General features: G+C 41.2%; 1 protein-coding gene across 1 annotated transcript in view; it reads left to right on the forward strand.

Annotated features, from left to right (window-relative positions):
* LOC131184524 (fibrillin-1) overlaps positions 1–21,582 on the forward strand; it is a 180,210-nt gene that overhangs the window by 139,558 nt on the left and 19,070 nt on the right. Inside the window, exons 40-51 of the mRNA XM_058155915.1 lie at positions 922–1,047; positions 1,922–2,044; positions 4,056–4,181; positions 5,642–5,758; positions 7,725–7,853; positions 9,288–9,407; positions 10,917–11,042; positions 15,109–15,258; positions 15,998–16,063; positions 17,055–17,171; positions 18,095–18,214; positions 18,665–18,787. Coding sequence (XP_058011898.1) covers positions 922–1,047; positions 1,922–2,044; positions 4,056–4,181; positions 5,642–5,758; positions 7,725–7,853; positions 9,288–9,407; positions 10,917–11,042; positions 15,109–15,258; positions 15,998–16,063; positions 17,055–17,171; positions 18,095–18,214; positions 18,665–18,787 — 1,443 coding nt within the window. The remainder of the gene's footprint in view (positions 1–921; positions 1,048–1,921; positions 2,045–4,055; positions 4,182–5,641; positions 5,759–7,724; positions 7,854–9,287; positions 9,408–10,916; positions 11,043–15,108; positions 15,259–15,997; positions 16,064–17,054; positions 17,172–18,094; positions 18,215–18,664; positions 18,788–21,582) is intronic.

Genomic DNA, 21,582 nt, shown 5'->3' on the forward strand with positions numbered 1-21,582 from the left:
AAAGCCTAAGATTTTTATCTAACCTTTCACATCGGTTCCTGAGGGGCATTGTGTTGGAGGCGAGGGTGGGAAGGCGTTTTGTTTGTGTGCCCTTTGACAGAGGGCAGGGGCCGGGGCCGGGAGAAGCTTGAGACAGGAATATTTTTCACACAGTAAAAAGTGGGGAAACGGTTCACAAATCTCAACCCTAGTGGGAAAAAACCGAGGAATTCGCGGGAACGAAGCCAACGGTATTCTTAAGATAGAATTCCATTCTGTCTTCTCTCTTTTTTCCCTTTCCCTTTTTATTATTATTCAAATAAGGAGCGAACCGGACTAGCCCCATGATATAGAACTTGTCATAAGCCCGTAAGGGAGATATTTTGGGAGAGGGGTCTTTTTTTTTTTTTAAAGGATCATTTGGGGCTTAACGGTAGATAAAAATTGATGATTTTTTAACAATATTTTTTTAAAAAATTTTTTTTTACATTTTTTAAAATTTAAATCGGATTATTTTTATTTTTATTAAATTTATTTTAAGTAAGTGCTTTTGGGGTAAAAATCTATCTAAAGATAATTTTCTATTTAAGATACATTCATAATTTAGTTTATTCAGCATGAAATGGAGCTTAGGTAGGTAGCATGAGGAGGCTGTATATTCTGCAATATTGAGACCGTCGGTGAGACAACAGCAGTCAGAGGAGCATAACGGAAAAATTATGATTTAAAGATTTCGAGTTGATTTAAATCAAGCCTTTTTACTAGTGATTTAAATCATGATTTAAATCGTGATTGAAATCAACTTGATTGAAATCATGATTGAAATCGACTTGATTTAAATCGTGATTTAAATCGACTTGATTTAAATCAAATCCACCCTGGGGCTTAATTAGGTAAAAGTATTGCTCTGACCGTAGACACCTCTCTCGTCTCTTGATGCAGATATCGATGAATGTCGTGAGATCCCAGGGATATGTGAGAATGGGATTTGCATAAACCTGGTTGGCAGTTTCCGGTGCGAATGTTCGGGCGGCTTCTTTTACAATGACAAGTTACTGATCTGTGAAGGTAAGGAGCTTCCGTTCAACATCGCCTGCAGTAAGTAGAGGACAGAAATAACACTGCTTGCAACCAAGAAGGCTGGATTCTCAGAACGTTTCCTTAAATCAGCTCGATTTTGGAAATGGCATATTTGTGCTGTAGTGCCCCATTTATCAGTAAATTTTATTTTTATTTATTTTTATTTTATTTATTTTGTCACACAGTATATATAAGCGTAAGCATGAAATAACTATACAATATATAAGCATATATATAAGTATGAGTATTGGCTTAGGACCAAAATTGGGACCGGAAGTTTGGTCGCTAAGTAATAGCAATAGCATTTAAACTTATATACCGCTTCACAGAGTTTTATAGCCCTCTCTAAGCGATTTTATAGAATCAGCCTATGCCGCCCGCCCAACAATCTGGGTGCAACCCTCGTTCACCAACAAAGGGCTTCAGAAGAATCAAAAAGGTCTTGCCTTAATGTACTGGTATTTCTCAAAATATGGCCATTCATTTAACAACGGTCTGACCGTGTTGTTATGACCGTGTTGAAAAAATCAACTTCTCAAAATTACAGCAATAGCACTTAGAGTTATGTGCCGCTTCACAATGCTTTACATTCCCCTCCTAAGTGGTTTACAGAGTCAGCATCTTGCCCCCAACAATCTGGTTCATAGCAAAGTTCATTAAAATTCACCTCTTCCCGGGAACTGTATAGTTGCAACACAAATTCCCCTTTAGCAGCTGCACAATACATCTGCTTTAATATTGTTGCAAATTTGAAGCCTCTTTTTTGAAATGAATCCAAACTAATTCATGGCCTTCATATCTAATACCAATTACCAATTCTTTCTTTTTAAAAAAAAAACCAAAAAAACACACCTTCCAATAGATATTGATGAATGCCAGAATGGACCAGTTTGTCAACAAAATGCGGATTGCGTGAATACACCAGGAAGCTTCCGCTGCGATTGTAAACCTGGTTATCGATTTACACCTGTTGGTCGATGTGTTGGTAAGTACTAGTGCTATTTGAGCAATACTGTAAAAATATGTAAGTGTGCTAACTGATTGGTGGAATAGGGATACTTCTTTTAAAATACACACAGGCACAACAGCTGCATTAAAACTCTCTTTTTTAAAAAATGCAGTGCCATGTTATTTTGATCTTGAGTCTATAAATTGTTTTTTCCACTCACAAAGGTGCCAAAGAAACTTTGCAATGTTTATATTTTCTTAGACCGAAAAATTCAGTCACAACCTAGCCAAAGAGAATGCACGGTCTTTCTTCAACACAACAGATGCCAGGGTTTTTTGTGTGCGTGTGTGAAGTGTAGAGTACCCAGTTTTAAACATGTTCATAAAAACATACTGTAGTATTTTTTTTAATCTCTGCAGCAACCTCAAAATGTTTCAGTGCTATATATTTAAAAATGTAGTTTCCTTATTTGTTTTAAAGGGCAAATTTAATTTCATAGCTCTCTCCCTCTTTCTCTCTATCTCTGCTTGTAGGGACCCAAAGTAACTAACAGCAATTAAGCATCAATCAAACGTCATGACAATAATTGAAGTTCCCCATAATTAAACTCAAATTAGAATTCATTGACCATCTATGACTGAAACTCAGTCAACTGAACCTTTAAAAATGTATCACAAATACCATTGACTGTCACTGATTGTTGATATTGGTTGTTGTTGTTGTTGTTATTATTTTAATCTTCAATGCAATTCACAGTCTGGGACTGGTAAAAACTTAACAGTTGAAGTCCTAACCAAGGACCTAAGAGCATCTGATTATATAAGCAGTTCCAAGTAGGGTGGTTTTTTTTCAAAGTCAGGATATTCAAGCCCAATAAGTTCAAAATTTCCATATATCTAGGCAGCCCTTGGGGTATTGCTCCAAGGGCTCCTATTCAATGGTGAAATCCAATTTTTTTTACTACCGGTTCTGTGGGCGTGGCTTCGTAGGCATGGCAGGGGAATGATACTGCAAAATCTCCATTCCCACCCCACTCTGGGGCCAGCCAGAGGTGGTATTTGCCGGTTCTCTGAACTACTCAAATTTTCCGCTACCGGTTCTCCGAACTGCTCAAAATTTCCGCTACCGGTTTTCCAGAACCTGTCAGAACCTGCTGGATTTCACCCCTGCTCCTATTACTATTGGTACAATCTTTGATTTCTTCCTCCACAATCGCTCGTTCAATTTGTAAATCGTAATATTATTATTTTTTCTAGCTGTTTCTGCTCAATTTGCATCTCCTGGTATTGCAATAGCAACCAACCAGAGTTTTTTTTTTCTTTTGCACAATAGTGATGACAGGCGTCTTGTGGGCCAGATGTCCGTCTGGTAGATATAGTAGTGGTAGTGGAAGTAGTATTTTCGCGGGCATTTTCTGAGCTGTATTTGAGAGAAGAGCTCCTTTTCCTTTAGATCTGCAGTTTTTGCAAGAAAAGGGTCTAAACGTAGAAGCACAAGTGGATTTTCACTTTGAAATTGAAAGGTTTGGATTCTTTAGGAAAATGTGGCGATTTAGCATCTTGTTAAACATAATAATTCTGTAAGCTCCTCTGTAATAGAAACAGGAAATTCCAGGTCAAAAGCTGATACAATCAACAATGTACTTTAATATGTGTTGGCAGAGATTTTATTTCCCTGAATTTTGCTCAGGAAGGGAAAAATAAAATGCAATATTTGCAGCTTGATAAGTGGGTCGTTTTAAGTCACATTCGTATCGAAAGATACAATAAGTTGAACTTGTTTAGGAATACGTACATTTTAATTCCATTGTACTGTTAGGATTGCATTAATTTTTTTCCTTAAAATGCTTTAAAGAGGAACTATTTAGGTGCCAAATTCTTCTATTTCAACTCACCATGGTTTCCTGCAATATTTAAAGCTAATTTAGTGCTTTGCGTACCTGCTGAGAAATAAGTTAGCAAAATTTTCATATTTTGAAAGATAGAACTGTTTTCCCGTATCGTCTTGCTGGAAAAATCTGAAATTTTTAAGCTTTCTATGATTACAGATCGCAATGAGTGTCTAGAGATACCCAATATTTGTAGCCATGGCGATTGCTTAGACCGTGAAGGAGGTTATACATGTCGTTGCCACACGGGATTCAAAACCAATGAAGATGAAACGATGTGTTTGGGTACGTAATGTATTTATATTTTTAGCCTTTTGAATAACAGAAAAGCAATGTTCATTGTGGGTCATTTTACAGATGTAATGTGGATAGCTGTAGCTTCTACATGATCCTATTTAAATGAGCCAAGGTGGACAACTATGGCAACTTTATGACTTGAGGACTTGAAATCCCAGAACATGGCTAGCTCAGGAATTCTGGGAGTTAAAATCCACAAGTTGTCCACGTTGACATAGTTGCCCATTGCTGCTTTATAAGCTGGATCTATCCATGCCTTGGGTCAGCGTGAGACAACGAACCCCTTGTGTGGTATTTTGGTTTGTTGAATAGCTGTTGGTTTTTCCAGACTTCTGTGTGATTATGCAATTCTTTGTTTTAACTTGGTTGTAAATTGTTCTGTTTCGTAGCTTACCCAGAGCTGTGACAGATACACTCATAAACAAATAAATTTGATATTCCCCTTAAACCTTTCAGAAACATCTTAGACAGAAAAAAGAACTAATAGTCATTTCTCAAAATCTTAATGTCTGCAGAAGAATTCCTAATGCTTATAATTCTTTCAGGCCAATGTTTTCATGCATTTTAGACTTGCTCAGATCCCTTCTTCACCACTGTTTTCATCACTTGTTTAAGCGTTGTAGTTTTCACTGTGAGATAGCTCACAATGAAAGCTACAAACCTTGACCTGGCTCACTTCTGTTTTGGATTCCGATCAATCCAGTTTTTCCTCTCTCTCATCACAGTATGAATGGATGCATCTTTCTATACAAGTCATGAATAGTGTAGGAGAGTGATGGCTAACCTTTTTGTTGTTGCGTGCTGAAAGCATGCACACGTGTGACAGCGTTCGCACACACGTGCCGGCACCCATAATGCTTTGCATGCACAACGCCCCGTGCATGCACACATGACCCCCCCAGCTCCCCCTGCCCTGACAAATGCGTGTGTGACCCCCCCCATGCTCCTCCCCCCGAGCACGTGTGTGTAACCCCTTGCGCCCTGTTGTGGGCCTAGCAGATTTCCCTGCAGCCTCCTGAACCAAAAATGGGCTGGGCAAGGGGGCGCTGCATTCCTCCGCGCTCCCCCATGACCTCATGCATGCGCACACGACCCCCCCCACCCCTCCTGCACATGCGCGTACATCTCCCACATGCGCCCTGCCCCTCGTGCATGTGCGGCAGAGACCTGAAAATTAACTGGCGGGCAGGAAGCGTATGTACATGCGCGGCGGAGCTGAGCCCGCAGAGAGGGCTCTGCAGGTCATCACGGGTATAGGACACGGATATAGAACATTTTATTAGTTTGTTTTGCAAAACCATATTTCTAAGTTTCATAATTGGGTCTGATTTAACCAACGTGCCTGACTTCGTTTTACCTTGATTCATGCTAGTGAACTGCTCTGTATTTCTTTTGAGTTGTCAGGGACACGTACATCTAACATTCTGAATTTCTTACTCGGTTCACAGATATTAATGAGTGTGAACGAGAGCCCTGTGGAAATGGCACCTGTAGAAATACAATTGGCTCTTTCAACTGCCGTTGTCACGTCGGATTCATCCTATCTCACAATAATGACTGTATAGGTAAGGAAACTTTTTCCGGTTGTGCCGTGTAAATTTATTAGTTGATCATTTAACAATCATATGCTGGGGATGGTGGTGGCAGAGGTTTAGTATAGACTAATTTATTTTGGCAAGCAATTTGGAGCCCACGGTATATACAGAGTAATTATCTGAGTAATAGGTAATAATGAATGTTTAGAAGAAGTAAGTACAAGTCCTGCTGACATTACTTACCCAAAGTACTTGAAATCTTTACATGATTTGTTAGGGGGAAAGGCTATTTTCTATCCTTGTGGATTTCCATCACACACACACATACACACACACACACACACACACACACACAGCAGGAAGCTAAATTGGAAGCTTCCTTTGAATGGAGTCTAACTAAAAACTAAACTAAAAAACAAAACAAAAAAAAGCTTTAAAAAATGGTCACACCCAATATCAAGGAAATTGGAGACTTATCCTAGCTCATTAATGCTGCGTCCAGGCTAAACTCTGGTCCGCAGAAGCCGCCGCGCGAGTATATAAGAACAACTCAGGCACGAGTATATAAAGAGCTGTCAAACGTGCTGAGAGCCACGGCTCCTGTTAGCCGAGCAGCCTCGCTAGCTGCCAAACTAGCGAACCTGTTAACTCGCTAATGTTAACAAATAAAACGTGTTGGCCTTTTACAAATCGTCTTGCCTCAGTCTGTTCGTCCTTACCAGGGACATAACAATTAACTTACATTTATGGTAAGAAATAGTTTGTAACAGTCATATAAAAGACCAACTCTATTATCCTCTCAGGCAGGGGTCTGCAAACTTGGCTCTTTTAAGACTCGTGGACTTCAACTCCCAGAGTTCTTAGTTGTCATGGTTGGACTTCTGAATTCTGGGAGTTGAAGTCCATCCATCTTCAAGCTGCCAAGGTTGAGATACACTGCTCTAGAGGATGAAATTAAGAAAACTTAAAATCATGGCATTTGGCCCTCTGAATTCCTGTCAAATAGATGGGGAAGAAATGGAGGTAGTGACAGATTTTATTTTCCTGGGCTCCAAGATCACCGCAGATGGGGACTGCAGCCAAGAAATTCAAAGACTCTTGCTCCTGGGGAGGAAAGCTATGTCAAATCTAGATAGCTTACTAAAAAGCAGAGACATCACCCTGCCAACAAAAGTGCGTATAGTAAGGCTATAGTTTTCCCAGTTGTGAAAATGGGACCATGAGGAAGGCTGAGCGCCAAAGAATTGAGGCCTTTGAACTCTGGTGCTGGGGAAGACTCCTGTGAGTCCCTTGGACTGCAAGGCGATCAACCCCGATCAGTCCTAGAGGAGATCAACCCTGACTGCTCTTTAGAAGGCCAGATCCTGAAGATGAAACTGAAATACTTTGGCCACCTAATGAGAAGGAAGGATTCCCTGGAGAAGAGCCTAATGCTGGGAACGATGGAGGGCAAAAGAAAAAGGGGATGACAGAGAACAAGGTGGCTGGATGGAGTCACAGAAGCAGTCGGCGTGAGCTTAAGTGGACTCCAGAGGGTGGTAGAGGACAGGAAGGCCTGGAGAAACGTTGCCCATGGGGTTGCGATGGGTCAGACACGACTTTGCAACTAACAACAACAAGAGGATGCTGTAACAGAAGTAGGAAAGGCTACCTTTTGGTGTTCTTCGAATATGGTTGTATCAGTTAAAGTTCCTGACACGTGGTCAGATCATGCCTTAGATTGAGTTCATCCATTTTTATTTGGAATAAAAAGTTTCTCGAGAGTCGTAGACAGTGTTTGGAGAATTGGAGATAGTAGGTAAGCAGAGCTGAATCGGTCTGCTTGGATGGAGCAGTACAGCATCAGTGGGGGGGAAAAATCATATTTTTTGGGAAAGGCAGTTGTGGTTTGTAATTCTTATTGGCTTCATTTCCCCTCTTTTTAACCTTCCGTCCTTTCCTCACCTGTTTCTCTTTTTTCTTCTTCTTCTTCTTTCCCCCCTCCCCCTCCTTTTAGATGTTGATGAATGTGCCACTGGAAATGGACATCTGTGCAGAAATGGCCAATGTATTAACACTGTTGGGTCTTTCGAATGCCTTTGCAACGAGGGTTATGAGATGTCACCCGACAGAAGGATTTGCATTGGTATGTCGTGAAATTAATCAGAGCGTTTGCCGCATTTCACTTTAAACGGCTGATATTTCCGTATGTGAAGAAGATGTAGACCAGGGGTCCTCAAACTTTTTAAACAGGGGGCCGATTCACAGTCCCTCAGACTGTTTTTTTGGGTGGGCAGGACTGGGTGGTCATGTGATTGGGTGGGTGTGGCTAGGTGGGTGTGACCGGGTGGGAGTGGCCAATTCAACAGTCCATTTTTTTGCCTTTCTTCTTCCTAAGCTCCCATTTAAATTTAAAAGTCTTTTAATTTAAAGCAGTAGTTTACAAGCCCAGAGGTGCTTTTCAAGGCTGCACCGGCAAGATCACCGCTCAGCTAGCCCTCAGCTGGCCTTCCAGTTGGCTCGCTGGAAGATAAGGCCCACGGTGAGGGGCGGGGCTTAATCACACCACTCCGCGGGCCGGATGCTTTGCATTGGCGGGCCGTATCCGGCCCGCTGTCCGTAGTTTGAGGATGCCCGATGTAGATGTTTTACAGAAAGAGCTCATTTGGGAATATAAATGCAGTTAACCAACGATTTCTGTTCAGGGCCTTCTAAGTGCATCAGAGAATTTTCCTTGCAAAGAAAATCCTTTTTGAACTTGGACAATCATCTCACAGATTAGAACCTTTCCTTATAATGTTTTAAAAGCACAATTGGAATTTAAGACAGACATAAGCACCTTTCTCTTCCCAGAAAAAATATTTACAGGAAGGAAATACGCAGAATTGTATATTGTGTACAGTTGCTTTTTTCATCTGCCTATAAATTAAATAGTTGATTGTAAGGTCGGCAGTTCAGTGGTTTGAATCCCTAGTGCCGCGTACCGGGATGAGCTCCTCTTACCTGTCCCAGCTTCTGCCAACCGAGCAGTTCAAAAGCACGTAAAAAATGCAAGTCGAAAAATAGGAACCACCATGGTGGGAAGGTAACAGCGTTCTGTGCGCCTTTGGCGTTGAGTCATGCCGGCCACGTGACCACGGAGCCGTCTTCGGACAGCGCTGGCTCTTCGGCTTTGAAACGGAGATGAGCACCGCCCCCTAGAGTCAGGAACGACTAGCACATATGTGCGAGGGGAACCTTTACCTTTATAAATTAGTGAGAAGCACCCATTTTTAAAGCATAAACTTCATTTATGATAAATTCATACTTACGACAAAACAAATTGGAATTTTAGGGATATAGACAACAGTGTATCAGAAAAAGTGATGTTCCATTCAAGACCCAAACTGCATCTAACTTTTTGTTAGTTGCATTACAATTCTATATGGTTAAATCTTTTCTATCCTATGATTTTTTTAAAAAGTTTTTCTCCTTGTTTTTTTTTTTAAAATCAGTGTAAACTTTGCTAACAAAAAAAGTAGCCCTCGAACATACAAAAGGAATAAGAGCTCATTAATGTTTTATGTTTATTTTCTTACAGATATCAATGAGTGTGCATTAGATCCTGGAAAATGTGCTCCTGGTACATGTCAGAATCTGGATGGGTCTTATAGGTGTATCTGTCCCCCTGGATATGCCTTGGAAGAGGACAAGTGTGTTGGTACGTAACGGGGACTCAAAAGTCAGACATTAAACAAGTAGGGCTAAATAATAATAATAATAATCACCCTTTGTGTTCTGACCCAGCCTTAGCAGAACCAAGAAACAGACTCCTTGTTCCCCCCCCAAAAAAAGGCCCTCTTTGTTTAGCTCCTGTGAATTTCTGGCATTCAGACGCTAAAAAGTCCAGGCAATAATCCTTCCAAGGGTTAATTGCAGTAACAGACTAGTATCAGTTCCTTGGGATACTTGCCAGGCCGGGAGCTTCCAGTTGCAAAGCTATAAATTAACTTCTGGGAAGCAGTCTTAAGCAAATCTTCTGAAAGAAATCCATACAGTTGTCTCCTGCAACCACCCTTCCCCTTTCCTCCTATTTATTTCTCAGCCAGGGAGGGCCATTCAGCGTCCACGTGTGCCTTTCTTCCCGAGTCGGCTCCTTGTCCTCAGTTGTTCTCCTCTCCTAACAGCTCTGCGCATGCAGAACAAACAGGCCCCAGGTGTTCGTCCTCCCCACTTATCTCCGACTCCGAAGGCAGCTGGGAAATGACAGCCCTGGCTCTATCTCTGCTTCTGACACAGAGCATCCATCAGAGCCTTCCCCAGACTCCAGGACTGGCCCAAGTTCCTCCCCAACTCCTCACCATCCGAGTCTGCTGCCAGCTGGTGGCCACAACACCTTGTTCTAGTCTTATAGCAAGCGACATTGGTCCCTTCCTGTGGACAAAATCCCCACCAACTGGGCAAATGAGGCTCATTAAGAATAACCGGGTTGATCTTTTCCTGATACCTATTCATATAGTGTTGGTTCATCGTTTAGATCCAGCGTGCACGGTTTTTTTTTTTTAATAATTCAAAAAAACAGTCCAGTTGCCTTTTGAAAAAGCACCTTTGAGACAGCTATGACCTATGTCGATGGCTGAGAATCTCCATAGAGGTATATTGGAAACATTCCCATGGATTTCCCATGATTTCCCCACCATCCAGAGCAGGGGTGTCAAACTCAATTTCATTGAGGGCCACATCAGGTTTGTGTTTGACCTCGGAGGGGGGCTGGCGGGTGTGGCCAGCTCAATATCACTCGTGTCGGGTAAGTGCCAGCGAAAACAGGCTCCTGAACTCCATTTCCGGCTGTGACGGCCTCCTGCAACCCTCTGCCAGAGAAAACAAAGCCAGGAAGGGTCACGCGCAGCTCTCCTGAGCTCCGTTTTCACTGGCAGAGGCCCCGCGGGCCAGTCCTTCGCTGTTTCCAGGGAGGGCCTGTGGGTCGCATCTTATCAACCCACGGGCCGTATCTGGCCCCCGGGCCTTGGGTTTGACACCTGTGGCCCAGAGTATCAGAAATGTGAGACTGAACTATGAAGAAATGGCCACCCATTAAATAAATGGGATCACTTCCTAGCTTTAAATCAGGGCCCTGTGTTGATAGGACAGGAATGGTGGAGAATGCAGTTGCTGGCTTTGCAAATTGTTCCTTATTCTGTTTATAATGCTACGTACACTTTCCTTACAGATATTGATGAGTGTAAAGAAGAAGCAGATATTTGTGCCTTGGGCACATGTAGTAATACCGAAGGTAGCTTTGCTTGCTTATGTCCTGAAGGTTTCATAGTGTCCACTACTGGACGAAGATGCCAAGGTAAGAGTCTTTCTTTATTTCATGTAGATGCTAAATCGATGTCGTCAACTGTAAATTACAGTGGTAGATTCCTTATGCTCCATAAACTCCTGTGGTACCAGTTTCTGCCATGGTTTACTTTATTTATTAAGTCAATTTGTTATGGCCACCCAACCAGCAAATTGTGACTCTAGGTAGCTAACTAGGGTTGAAACCAAACACAAACCCAGCAGGATGATGGCAAGTTCAAGAAGACAGCATAAACTCTCTTGCCAACCTTATTTTTCAGACAAGTGCTAACAGGGGTGACATGCTATCGGTTCGGACCGGTTCAGCTGAACTGGTAGTAAAAAAAAATGCTACTGGTTCAGACGAACCGGGATGTCCAATGATCAGCGATTTATATTCGCTAGAAAGCAGAAAATCCTGCTTTCTAGCGAATCTAAATCGCGTGACACAGCTGTTCCCCTCCCTCGCTATTCTACTTACCTTTGCAGACTCAGAAAAGGCTTCTTAATCCTCCTTTTTAGCGCTGCACGGTAGCGCCTGGGATGCGCCTGCATGTGAAGTGCTTATTTGGCACGCACTGTGCGTGCACACGCAAAGCGAACCGGTAGCGAAGCGAACCGGTAGCAGACTTCAGAGCATTTCATCCCTGAGTACCAAACATAATTAGTTAAAAGATGGTTTCACTCAATCTAGTGGGATTTATTCCGTGTAAACGCAGAGAGGTTTGCACCCTGCATATTATTGCTAAGAGTACTAACTGTATATTGCGTACTGAGTGTAACATCTGGAGATCTAGGGAGAGTCAATCTAGAAAACATTAAGTGGGTCACTCTACTGAATCCCTTTGCCTTTTTTAGTGAAGAAACAATGACTCTTTCTAGGAATTTGGGCTGGTGACTCCACTTTAACCTTCTGGCAATGTCTTCTCATTTCCTCTCACAGTTAATATAATTAATTATGCTAAAGATGGAGTTTATCAGAATTCCAAAACCACTTTGTGGTTTGGCCTTGCTTATTTGGGTTGAAGGGGTGGCGGGGGGAAAGGAATGTTTTTGTGGTATAATTTTGTAACTGAGTAAATTAGTTTTACCCCTTCCTATTGAGCAGCTCTAAAGGAAGTCCATGAGAATTTAATTTAGGAATCTCCTTTCCCCTTTATCTGGATGTCAGTCGTTATTTTATGGTTTAAAACTTTCAGTTCCATGGGCTCAGAAGCATTGGAGAGCAATTCATTAATCTGAATGGTGCTCAGATTATATGCTTGCAGTAAAAAAACAAGGATCCTAAATCATTCTCTATTACTGCTGTTATTGTTTCATTTATTTCGTTCTTACCATTTTGGAAATATTGTTTTCCAGCCGAAAAAATATGATAGCAGCTTTTAGCTAATTAAGGATTTTGATGAAGTTTGTCTTGGCATTTTTTTAAATTTTTTTTTTTGGCCTTTCAGCAAATCTTCCAAAGTTAATTAAGTCCATCTTTCAGAAAGCAATTGGAAGATAAGGAATTCATTTGAAATCCTCCTGCTGTAATTCTTCATTCTGCGATTTTTTACATAGCCTCTAAAGTTCTTAATCCCCCCCACCTTCTTTATTAGCTAGTGATTCATTTTTCTCTGTTGTTACTACACCTTTTAAAAAGATGGTACATTAAAAACTCACCTGCTTTCTTTTTTTAACCCTTGTCTGTGAAATAATGGCAACGATAATTTATTCTAGATTCATAAACAGGAATACAGACATTAAGACAATAAAGGTAACAAAACTTTAGTTTATTGTTCATAACCTCAATCTTTAAGAGACGGAGAATGGGCAAAATTGCCTATTTTAAAGCTTATTCAGTTCGGTTATTCTCCCTTAATAAATAAAGAGTATTCCTGGAGCCTCTGTTGGGCTTTTATCTTGATCTGACCTGCCTCAAAAGGATGATATCAACCATCATTTATGACACATTGGCAACCTGGAGGAGTTCAGAAAAGAGACTAGGTTCTTCTCTCTGGTTCTTCAAAGCCAATTCTCAGTTATTGGTTAGTCAGTTAGTTGTCTAGGAATTTTTTAAAGGGATGTGGGGTGGGGGGTGGGGTTAGAGAGTGAAATCAGTCAGGAACTCATCCCACCCCACCCCACCCGAAATTATAGGGCATCAGGAAATTAATGATCTATACGTTGTGTAAAATAATAAGTGAGAATTTAAGCTTGGAAGCTTCTATCAAGCGTCAACTGCAGCAAAATTGGAACCAGAATTTAATTGGAAACTGTGTGCTGTTCCAGCTGTTGGGGATTAGTGGTTATAGCATTGGAATGTGACAATTAGACAGAATAATATAGTTGATTTGTTTATTAAAAGCAGAATAGCGAGGCAAATATTTTATGATTGTTAAATTGAATTATCTCTCCCCAGAGTCTTAAGTGAGGGCATTTGCTGAAAATGCAAATATGTGGTTATTCTTTGGAGGTTGTTGGAGACGTACGCTTACATGTGGTAGATAAGGAATCCTGAGGTTAATTCCACCCTTTACTAAGACTTCATCTGGGCTGGTGATTAATGGAGTAAACCCTTTAAAATACCAAAGTTTGCAGTTTTAAATTTAAGAATGGAGTCAAGAACCTCAGAGCATCAAAAGAATGCGTTCCATATGATGCTGAAGGTCAGAAATTCACAATAAGAGAACCTCTGTTTTCTCCTTCAACCTACAGAGTTAATAAATAGGATATAAAGATAAATGGAACCATTTATATTTCTTATTTCAAGATAAGTGGGACCAATAGTTACACTGATCTTGAAGTAGCCATAAGAGAAAAGATGGTAAATAAAAATGCTTGCCCATCATTCAAAATTTCTTTCACAATTTAAGCAGTTACATACTTCATATATATCAAAGTACAGTACCTACATAACCCACCTCCTTCTGGGAATTGAGTGGCATAGACCAAAATAGAATAGAATTTTTTATTGGCCAAGTGTGATTGGACACACAAGGAATTTGTCTTGGTGCATATGCTCACAGTGTACATAAAAGAAAAAATCATCAAGAATTCTAAGGTACAACAGTTAATGATAGTCATAGGGTACAAATAAGCAATCAGGAACCAACCAATATCAATATAAATCGTAAGGATATAAGCAACAAAGTTATAATCATACAGTCATAAGTGGAAGGAGATGGGTGATGGGAACGATGAGAAGATTAATAGAAATTTAAAAAATAAATTTAAATAAATAACTACTTAGTGCAGTCAATAGCAACTATAACCATATATCAACATATGGAACATATGAATTGAATGCAGTGGTGGGATCCTTCCGGTTTAACAACCGATTCGGTGATTGTGTGCTTCGCGTGTATGCACGTTTCAGTGAAAAATAACCTTCCGCGTTAGTGCTAGGGAATTAAAACAGCTGGCCGTGCTAACCAGCTGCAGTGTTAAAGGTAAGTAAAGTGCAGGGGCAGGTGGGTGGGCCCAGCTGATTGTTGGAGCTACCGATTCTCCCGAACCGGTCTGAACCGGTAGAATTGCACTCTTGTTTGAATGTAAGTAGATGTGCTCACTAAGGATTGTAAGAGTATATGTCTTTCTGGGATTTAGAGAAGGTGCTATAGGTGTTCAGGATGCTATGAATGGAATTTTTCCAGTCACAAAATAACTTTCAGGGCTCAGCAGGATGGTCAATTCCAAAACTAACCCTGAGAAGGAGGCTAAGGAAAGGCACTTCCATGTTTGGAGAACTTCAATATTGTGTATTTCACCCATCAGTACAATGGTACCTCATCATTAATTGGTTCCATGAGGCACAATGAGTACCAAAACAATGAGTACCAAATTTTCCCCATAAAGAATAATGTGGTGAGTCACAAGGTAGCCAACACCGACAAGTTCTAGCTTGTGCATTGAATACCAAATGAGTACCGGGACAAAATGTTCGCATCAAAATGCGTTGAGTATCAAAATTTGATGAGTTTCAAAGCAGTTGAGTATCAAGGCACCATTGTAATTTGCAAGACGTTCTTCGTACTTTCGGTGAAAAAAATCTCTTTTTAATAAAATGCTTAACGGATGTCATGTTCTTCATTATTTAGATTTGAGGGTCAGTTATTGTTTCACTAAATTTGAAGATGGAAAATGTTCAGTCCCCAAGTCCCGAAATCATTCTAAGCAAGAATGCTGTTGCAACATGCAAGGAGAAGGATGGGGCGATCCCTGCGAACTTTGCCCAGAGGAAAAAGACGGTATATATAATACCTCTTGTACGGTTACTGCGCTGCATGATATTAAATGAAAGGAGAAATGAATTATTTTCTGGGAAGGACAAAGTTTGTATAGGCTGAATTTTGGAAATGTAAACAGGGACAAAGTACCTTCTTTCACTCATGGTGGTCATGCCCCGAAGTGAAAAGATGTTGGACAAAGATACAGAAATAGCTGCAGGATCTAATTAAGTGTCAAATAGAATTTAAACTGGAATTGTTTCTTCTGGGGATATTTCGGGCGAAATATGATAAAAAGATAAAATATTTGATGTTACATATATTAACGGCAGCAAGGATTGCTTTTGGGCAGTATTGGAAGACAGATAGTATACCGCCAGAAGGATTAGTTATTCAAAAAATATTTGATTGCGCGGAAATGGATAAACTCACATTAGCGTTAAAGGGGAAGGATGACTCGGAATATTATGCGGTATGGGAGAAATGGTATGAATGGATAGATAATAGAAATAAGGAATGGAAATGTACATAAAGGTATAGAATGTTTAGAAATAGAATGTATATAATGTACTGAAGATTGGTTCTAGTTGTATGAATAATGTCATAGATCTGTTAAATATGTAATAGAGATATGTAAAGAGAAAAAATGCAATTAAAAAAAAGAATATTAAAGACAAACGAGAGCCTGATTTTCATGTACTTTCTAAAACAAAAGAACGTAGTCGATTTTCTGCATTTCATATTTGTGTTTGATTTACAGAAGCTTATAAGCAAATCTGCCCATTTGGAGTTGGTATTCTGGTTGGCATAGGGGGTGAGCCCATTGGTAAGTCAACTTAGCTTGCAATATTATTGTCCTCTGATGTTCCCCCGTCTTGGTTTCTTAAAGATACTCTTTTCATCACATCTAAAAATCACTCTGATGTTCTTAGTGATTTTGAAGATGCCTTCTTGGTTATTAATCGGACTATCTCCCTTGCTTTGTGAAATAAACAATCTCTCAGCATTGGAAAAGCATGAAGTTTTTAGATCTAGTCTTTTAGATCTAGTGCTTGTCAGAATTCCAAGTAACACCTCCAACAAAATCAAACTCTGAGGCTTGAAGTTCCTCAAAGCTAACTTTTATTAGAAATGTCATATTGGCACATCTGGGAAAACCCGAATCTGAGAGCTACCGGGTTTTCCTCACCCAAGAGAAAATTCAAGTCCTTACCCCTTGCCCACATGTCCATCACACCAACCGATCAGGTAACCTCCGGAACAGAAGATACCTCCTCATTCTTCTCCGCACAGTTGCAGGGCACAACGGCCTTGACTTTCTAAAAGAATTCTATTTTGACTACATATCTTCTTCACTCTATGCAATCCCCCCTCCCATTTTCCCACAGTAGTATTTGTGGCAGGCCTGAAGCCTGAGGGCACAAAAGTAGAAAGATGGCTTCCAGATCTGACAGAGCTGCTGTTTCTAACCGTTTTCTTCAAGGGGAGATGTTTGGATGTTTTGTCTCGATGGGTATTATACGGAGAGGATTCCTGCTATTTTTTTGGTTACTTCCTGCTTATTTTCTATCGTAGCAGAAAATCCAAGAAGGTTCCTGTGGAATTCCTGCATATAAAAATTCTAAACTTATGCATAATTACAAAAGTATGCTGATATTCTTCAGGAGACAACAGAGTGCTCCAAAATACGTTATGCTGATATTTTGCTACGACTCAATCTTCTGTTTATTACCTAATGATATTGGGACTGTTTCAAACCAGAGTGTTTGTTTTTTTTCCCCGTTTTGTATTCCTGCCTGCTTAATATGGGGATTAAGATGCGGACGAGTGTCAAGATCCAGACAACTGTAAGAATGGACAGTGTATCAACACCGATGGCTCCTTCCGTTGTGAATGTCCTTTTGGCTACTTGCTTCAAGGGACTGAATGTGTCGGTGAGCAGAGTTGTCTCTCATTAGAAATCCTAAGCTTTTTAGGGCTAAGTCAAGCCCATTGTCAGGGTTCCAAGTAACACCCAATGAAAGAAAACTCTGAGGCTTGAGTTTCCTCAAAGTTACATTTTATTAGATGTTATATTGACACATCTGGGAAAACCCAAATCTGAAAGTTTCCAGGCTTTCCCCACCCAAAGAAAGTCCTAACCCTAACCCTAACCCTGCCCCAGCACCCACATGTCCATCACACGGTCCAATCATAGCACCGTCCCAACTCGAGATGCCTCCCAGGTCCACCCTCCCAGGTGCAGGGCAAGATGTCCTTGACTCTCTGAGAAAGGAATGTTATTATGACTACATATCACTCTTTCTCCATACAATCCCCCCTCCCAGTTTCCCACAGCAGTAAATGTGGCAGGCCTGAAGGCCCAGTGCAAAAGATGGCTTCCAGGTCTGACACCCGTCTCTTTACAGCAGGGATATCAAACTCAATTTCATTGAGGGATGCGTCAGAGTTGTCCTTGGGCTGGCGGGCTGGGGTTGGCGTGGCCAACTCGATGTCACTTGTTTCAGGGGCACCTGTGGTGGCCTAAGCACTCTGCCAGAAAAAAACGGGCTCCCAAGCTTCATTTTCGGCGATGACAGCCTCCTGCAACCCTCTGCCAGCAAAAACAGAGCTCGGGAGAGCCACATGCAGCCCTTCCGAGCTCCGTTTTTGCTGGCAGAGGCACTGCGGGCAAGTCCTTCGCTGTTTCCAGGGCAGCCCCACGGGCCAGATCTAAGCACCCCACTGGCCGGATCCGGCCCCTGGGCCTAGAGTTTGACACCCCTGCTTTACAGTCTCCTGGCTGCTTTCCAATACACATCTGTAATTTTCTGAAGTAACGCCAGTTGTGTTTCCAATTGCTTTTTATTGCTTATAGACACTGATGAATGTGCTGTTGGAGCTCCGTGTGGAAATGGAACGTGTAAGAACATCATTGGAAGTTTTGAGTGCACTTGCGAAGAAGGTTTTGAGCCAGGCCCCATGGTGACATGTGAAGGTAAATGCGACTTTTTAGGAAATTAGGCACACATCACCTCAATGTGTGGACTTCAACTCCCAGAATTCCCCTGTCAGTTGAAGTCCACACATCTTCAAGTTGCCACGGTTGAGAAACGATGCTCTATTTTATTCTTGTCAATAGTCCAATTGTCTTCCTGATAGAAGCTTATAGGGTTTTTTAAAAATCCAATCTGTGCAGGCAGATAGCATTTCTCACTACTCAAGACCTTTTATATCTCCTCTCCACCGTGGGAAAGCTTAAATAAAAGAATTCATATTTGGTGCTCGAGTCTAATATTTATTTTCTACACTTGCAGCACAGAGAAAAATGGTCTCTTCTAGGAAGAACCCATTTCTATATTTTGTATGTCTGTTTCTTGGGCACACATACTATTTTCCTGATGGGTTTTATTTGCCCCCCAAATGACTGCTGTGTTTATTTATACAGATATGAACGAATGTGCCCTGAATCCTCTTCTCTGTGCCTTCCGATGTGTGAACACCTACGGCTCGTATGAGTGCAAATGTCCCGCAGGTTATGTGCTCAGAGAAGACAAGCGAATGTGCAAAGGTAAAATCCTTACTGTATAAAAATTCAGCTGATTGTAGACTTTTTTGTTTCCTTCCATCCAAATCACGTTCGATTCTCAGAGACTGCCTGGAGAAGTCCCTACAGTTTTCTAGGGATTCTCGCTCCCCCCACTTTTGGCACCCATCGGCAAAAAGGTTAGCCATCACTGAACTAGGCAATGGAAGAGGGTAGAGGTGGGACAAATACCTAGATTGAATAGCCAAGAAGCAGATGCAGACAGAGATAAAGTTCCAAGAGAGGAATTTGGGAGGCAAATCAAAAAAAGCATAGCAATTAAAGTATTTTAAGCGGGCAAGAGACGATGGATAGATGATTTCTCTTTTTTGTTGTTCTGATTTGTTTTTTATTTATTTATTTATTTCGATTTTTATACCGCCCTTCTCCCGGAGGACTCAGGGCGGTGTACAGCCAAGTAAAAATTCAATATATAAACATTAAAAGAAGTTAAAAAGAAATATTATAATGTGGCCGAAATTTTAAAACCATTTAAAATCTTAAAACATAAATACCCCAATAAAATTTCAATCCAGTCCCGCTTGAATAAATAGGTGCGTTTTCAGCTCACGCCGAAAGGTCCGAAGATCAGGCAATTGACGTAAACCGGGGGGAAGTTCATTCCAGAGCGTAGGAGCTCCAACAGAGAAGGCCCTTCCCCTGGGGGCCGCCAGCCGACATTGCTTGGCGGACGGCACCCTGAGAAGGCCCTCTCTGTGTGAGCGTACGGGTCAGTGGGAGGCACAAGGTAACAGCAGGCGGTCCCGTAAGTACCCGGGTCCTAAGCCATGGAGCGCTTTAAAGGTAGTAACCAAAATCTTGAAGCGCACCCGAAAGACCACAGGAAGCCAGTGCAAGCTGTGCAGGATTGGTGTTACATGGGAGCAACGAGTTGCCCCCACTATTACCCGCGCAGCTGCATTCTGGACTAGCTGCAGCCTCCGGGTGCACTTCAAGGGCAGCCCCATGTAGAGAGCATTGCAATAGTCCAAGCGGGAAGTGACAAGGACATGAGTGACCGTGCATAAGGCATCCCGGTCAAGAAAGGGGCGCAACTGGCGCACCAAGCGTACTTGGTGGAAGGCCCTCTTGGAGACGGCCTTCTTTTTCTCTCTCTTTCCTTTTTTTTTTCTTTTTAGGTAGGTGACATGACTAGAAGTTAGGCAGGATAGAAAGAAAAAGTCCTTTAATAAAGGGGTGACATGATTAAAAGTTAGAATAAGTGATAGAAATAAGAGAAGGGGGAATATTAGTGTATACACTTTTATATAATAAAATAAAAGTAACGACAAGAGAAAACATGGAAGAATTGAAAAATGACAGATTGCAATTTAATATAAATGTATATCATTATTAGAAATATATAAGTTGATTGAATGTAATAACCATGATTAATTCTACTAGCTTTATTTGTATAAGTATAACTTTAACTTTATTGTCATGGTACATATATACACAGTATACCCATACAACGAAATTCACATAAAACCCAAAGACCATGCCCAACACACATAACAATCCCCAAACATCCCCCCACACCCCCACCACAAATTCCCCGCACCTCAACCACCCAAACATCCACACAACCGACCAAGTAATGCTGTCCAACAGCTCACTGATGGTAGCCTTTTAGTTCATTGTTGAGTGCAATTATAGCTTTGGGATAAAAACTACTCAGAAGACGCGTGGTCCGAATTTTAATTGTTCTGTATCTTCTGCTGGAAGGCAACAGTCCAAAAAGATTGTAAGCAGGATGGGAAGAGTCTCTGAGAATGTTATGTAACTTCCTTAAACAGAGAGATGCGAAGATGTCGTCCAGGGTTGGTAGCTGGAGCCCGATGATATTCTGGGCAGTTTTAATGATTCTCTATAGAGCGTTTTTGTCCGCTGCAGAGCTGCTCCCATACCGTGCAAGAATGCCATATGTCAGGACACTCTCAATGGTACTGCGATAGCAGGACAGAAGTAGATGCTTGTATTAGAATGTATGACACCCAGGCGGCACCCCAAGGGTGAAATGCTCCCAGTTCGGACTGGATCACCTGTAGCAATGGCGGCAGGTGGTTCGGAGAACCAGTAGCAAAAATCCCTGCCCCCCTCCATGCCCAGTTGAGCTGTGCGATCATCAGAGGTTTTTTTTTTTAACTTTTAAAAGCATTGTTTTTCTTCGGACAAAAATGCTTTTAAAAGTTAAAAAAAAAGCCTCTGATGATCGCGTTGCTCAGCTGGGATCATCAGAACTCTTTAAAAGCATTTTTTCTACGATCTCTTCGGCCAAAGAGGTTGTAAAAAAAACGCTTTTAAGAGCCTCTGACGATCCCAGCTGAGTTGCCTGATTGTCAGAGGCTTTTAAAAGCATTTTTTGCAACCTCTTCAGCCGAAGAGGTTGTAGAAAAAATGCTTTTAAAAGTAAAAAAAAAAAAAAGTTGGCCGTGCCCACCCAGTCACATTACCCACCACCACCACCAAGCCACGCCCGCAGAACCGTTAATAACAAATTTTACATTTCACCGCTGCGCCACACTGTTCACGCATTGATTTGATATGTTTGTAAAAAAACAAAAAACAAAAAATAAAAAAAACTTGAGGGTAAAAAAAAAGAACAGTATCAATTAAAGTCTCATCTTCTTTTCCTGTGAAACTGAAAAAAAATACTCTTAAGAGACTAATGGTTCTAATTTTGTGGAACCATAAAAAAAGAGCAGCTTTCTGACTTAACAGAGGAAGAGAAACGAATGCAAAACCTACCTCATTAATCATGAAGTACATTGTGATGAGGA

The sequence above is a fragment of the Ahaetulla prasina genome, chromosome 13, assembly GCF_028640845.1.
Source record: "Ahaetulla prasina isolate Xishuangbanna chromosome 13, ASM2864084v1, whole genome shotgun sequence".
In the NCBI taxonomy this organism is placed as follows: domain Eukaryota; kingdom Metazoa; phylum Chordata; class Lepidosauria; order Squamata; family Colubridae; genus Ahaetulla; species Ahaetulla prasina.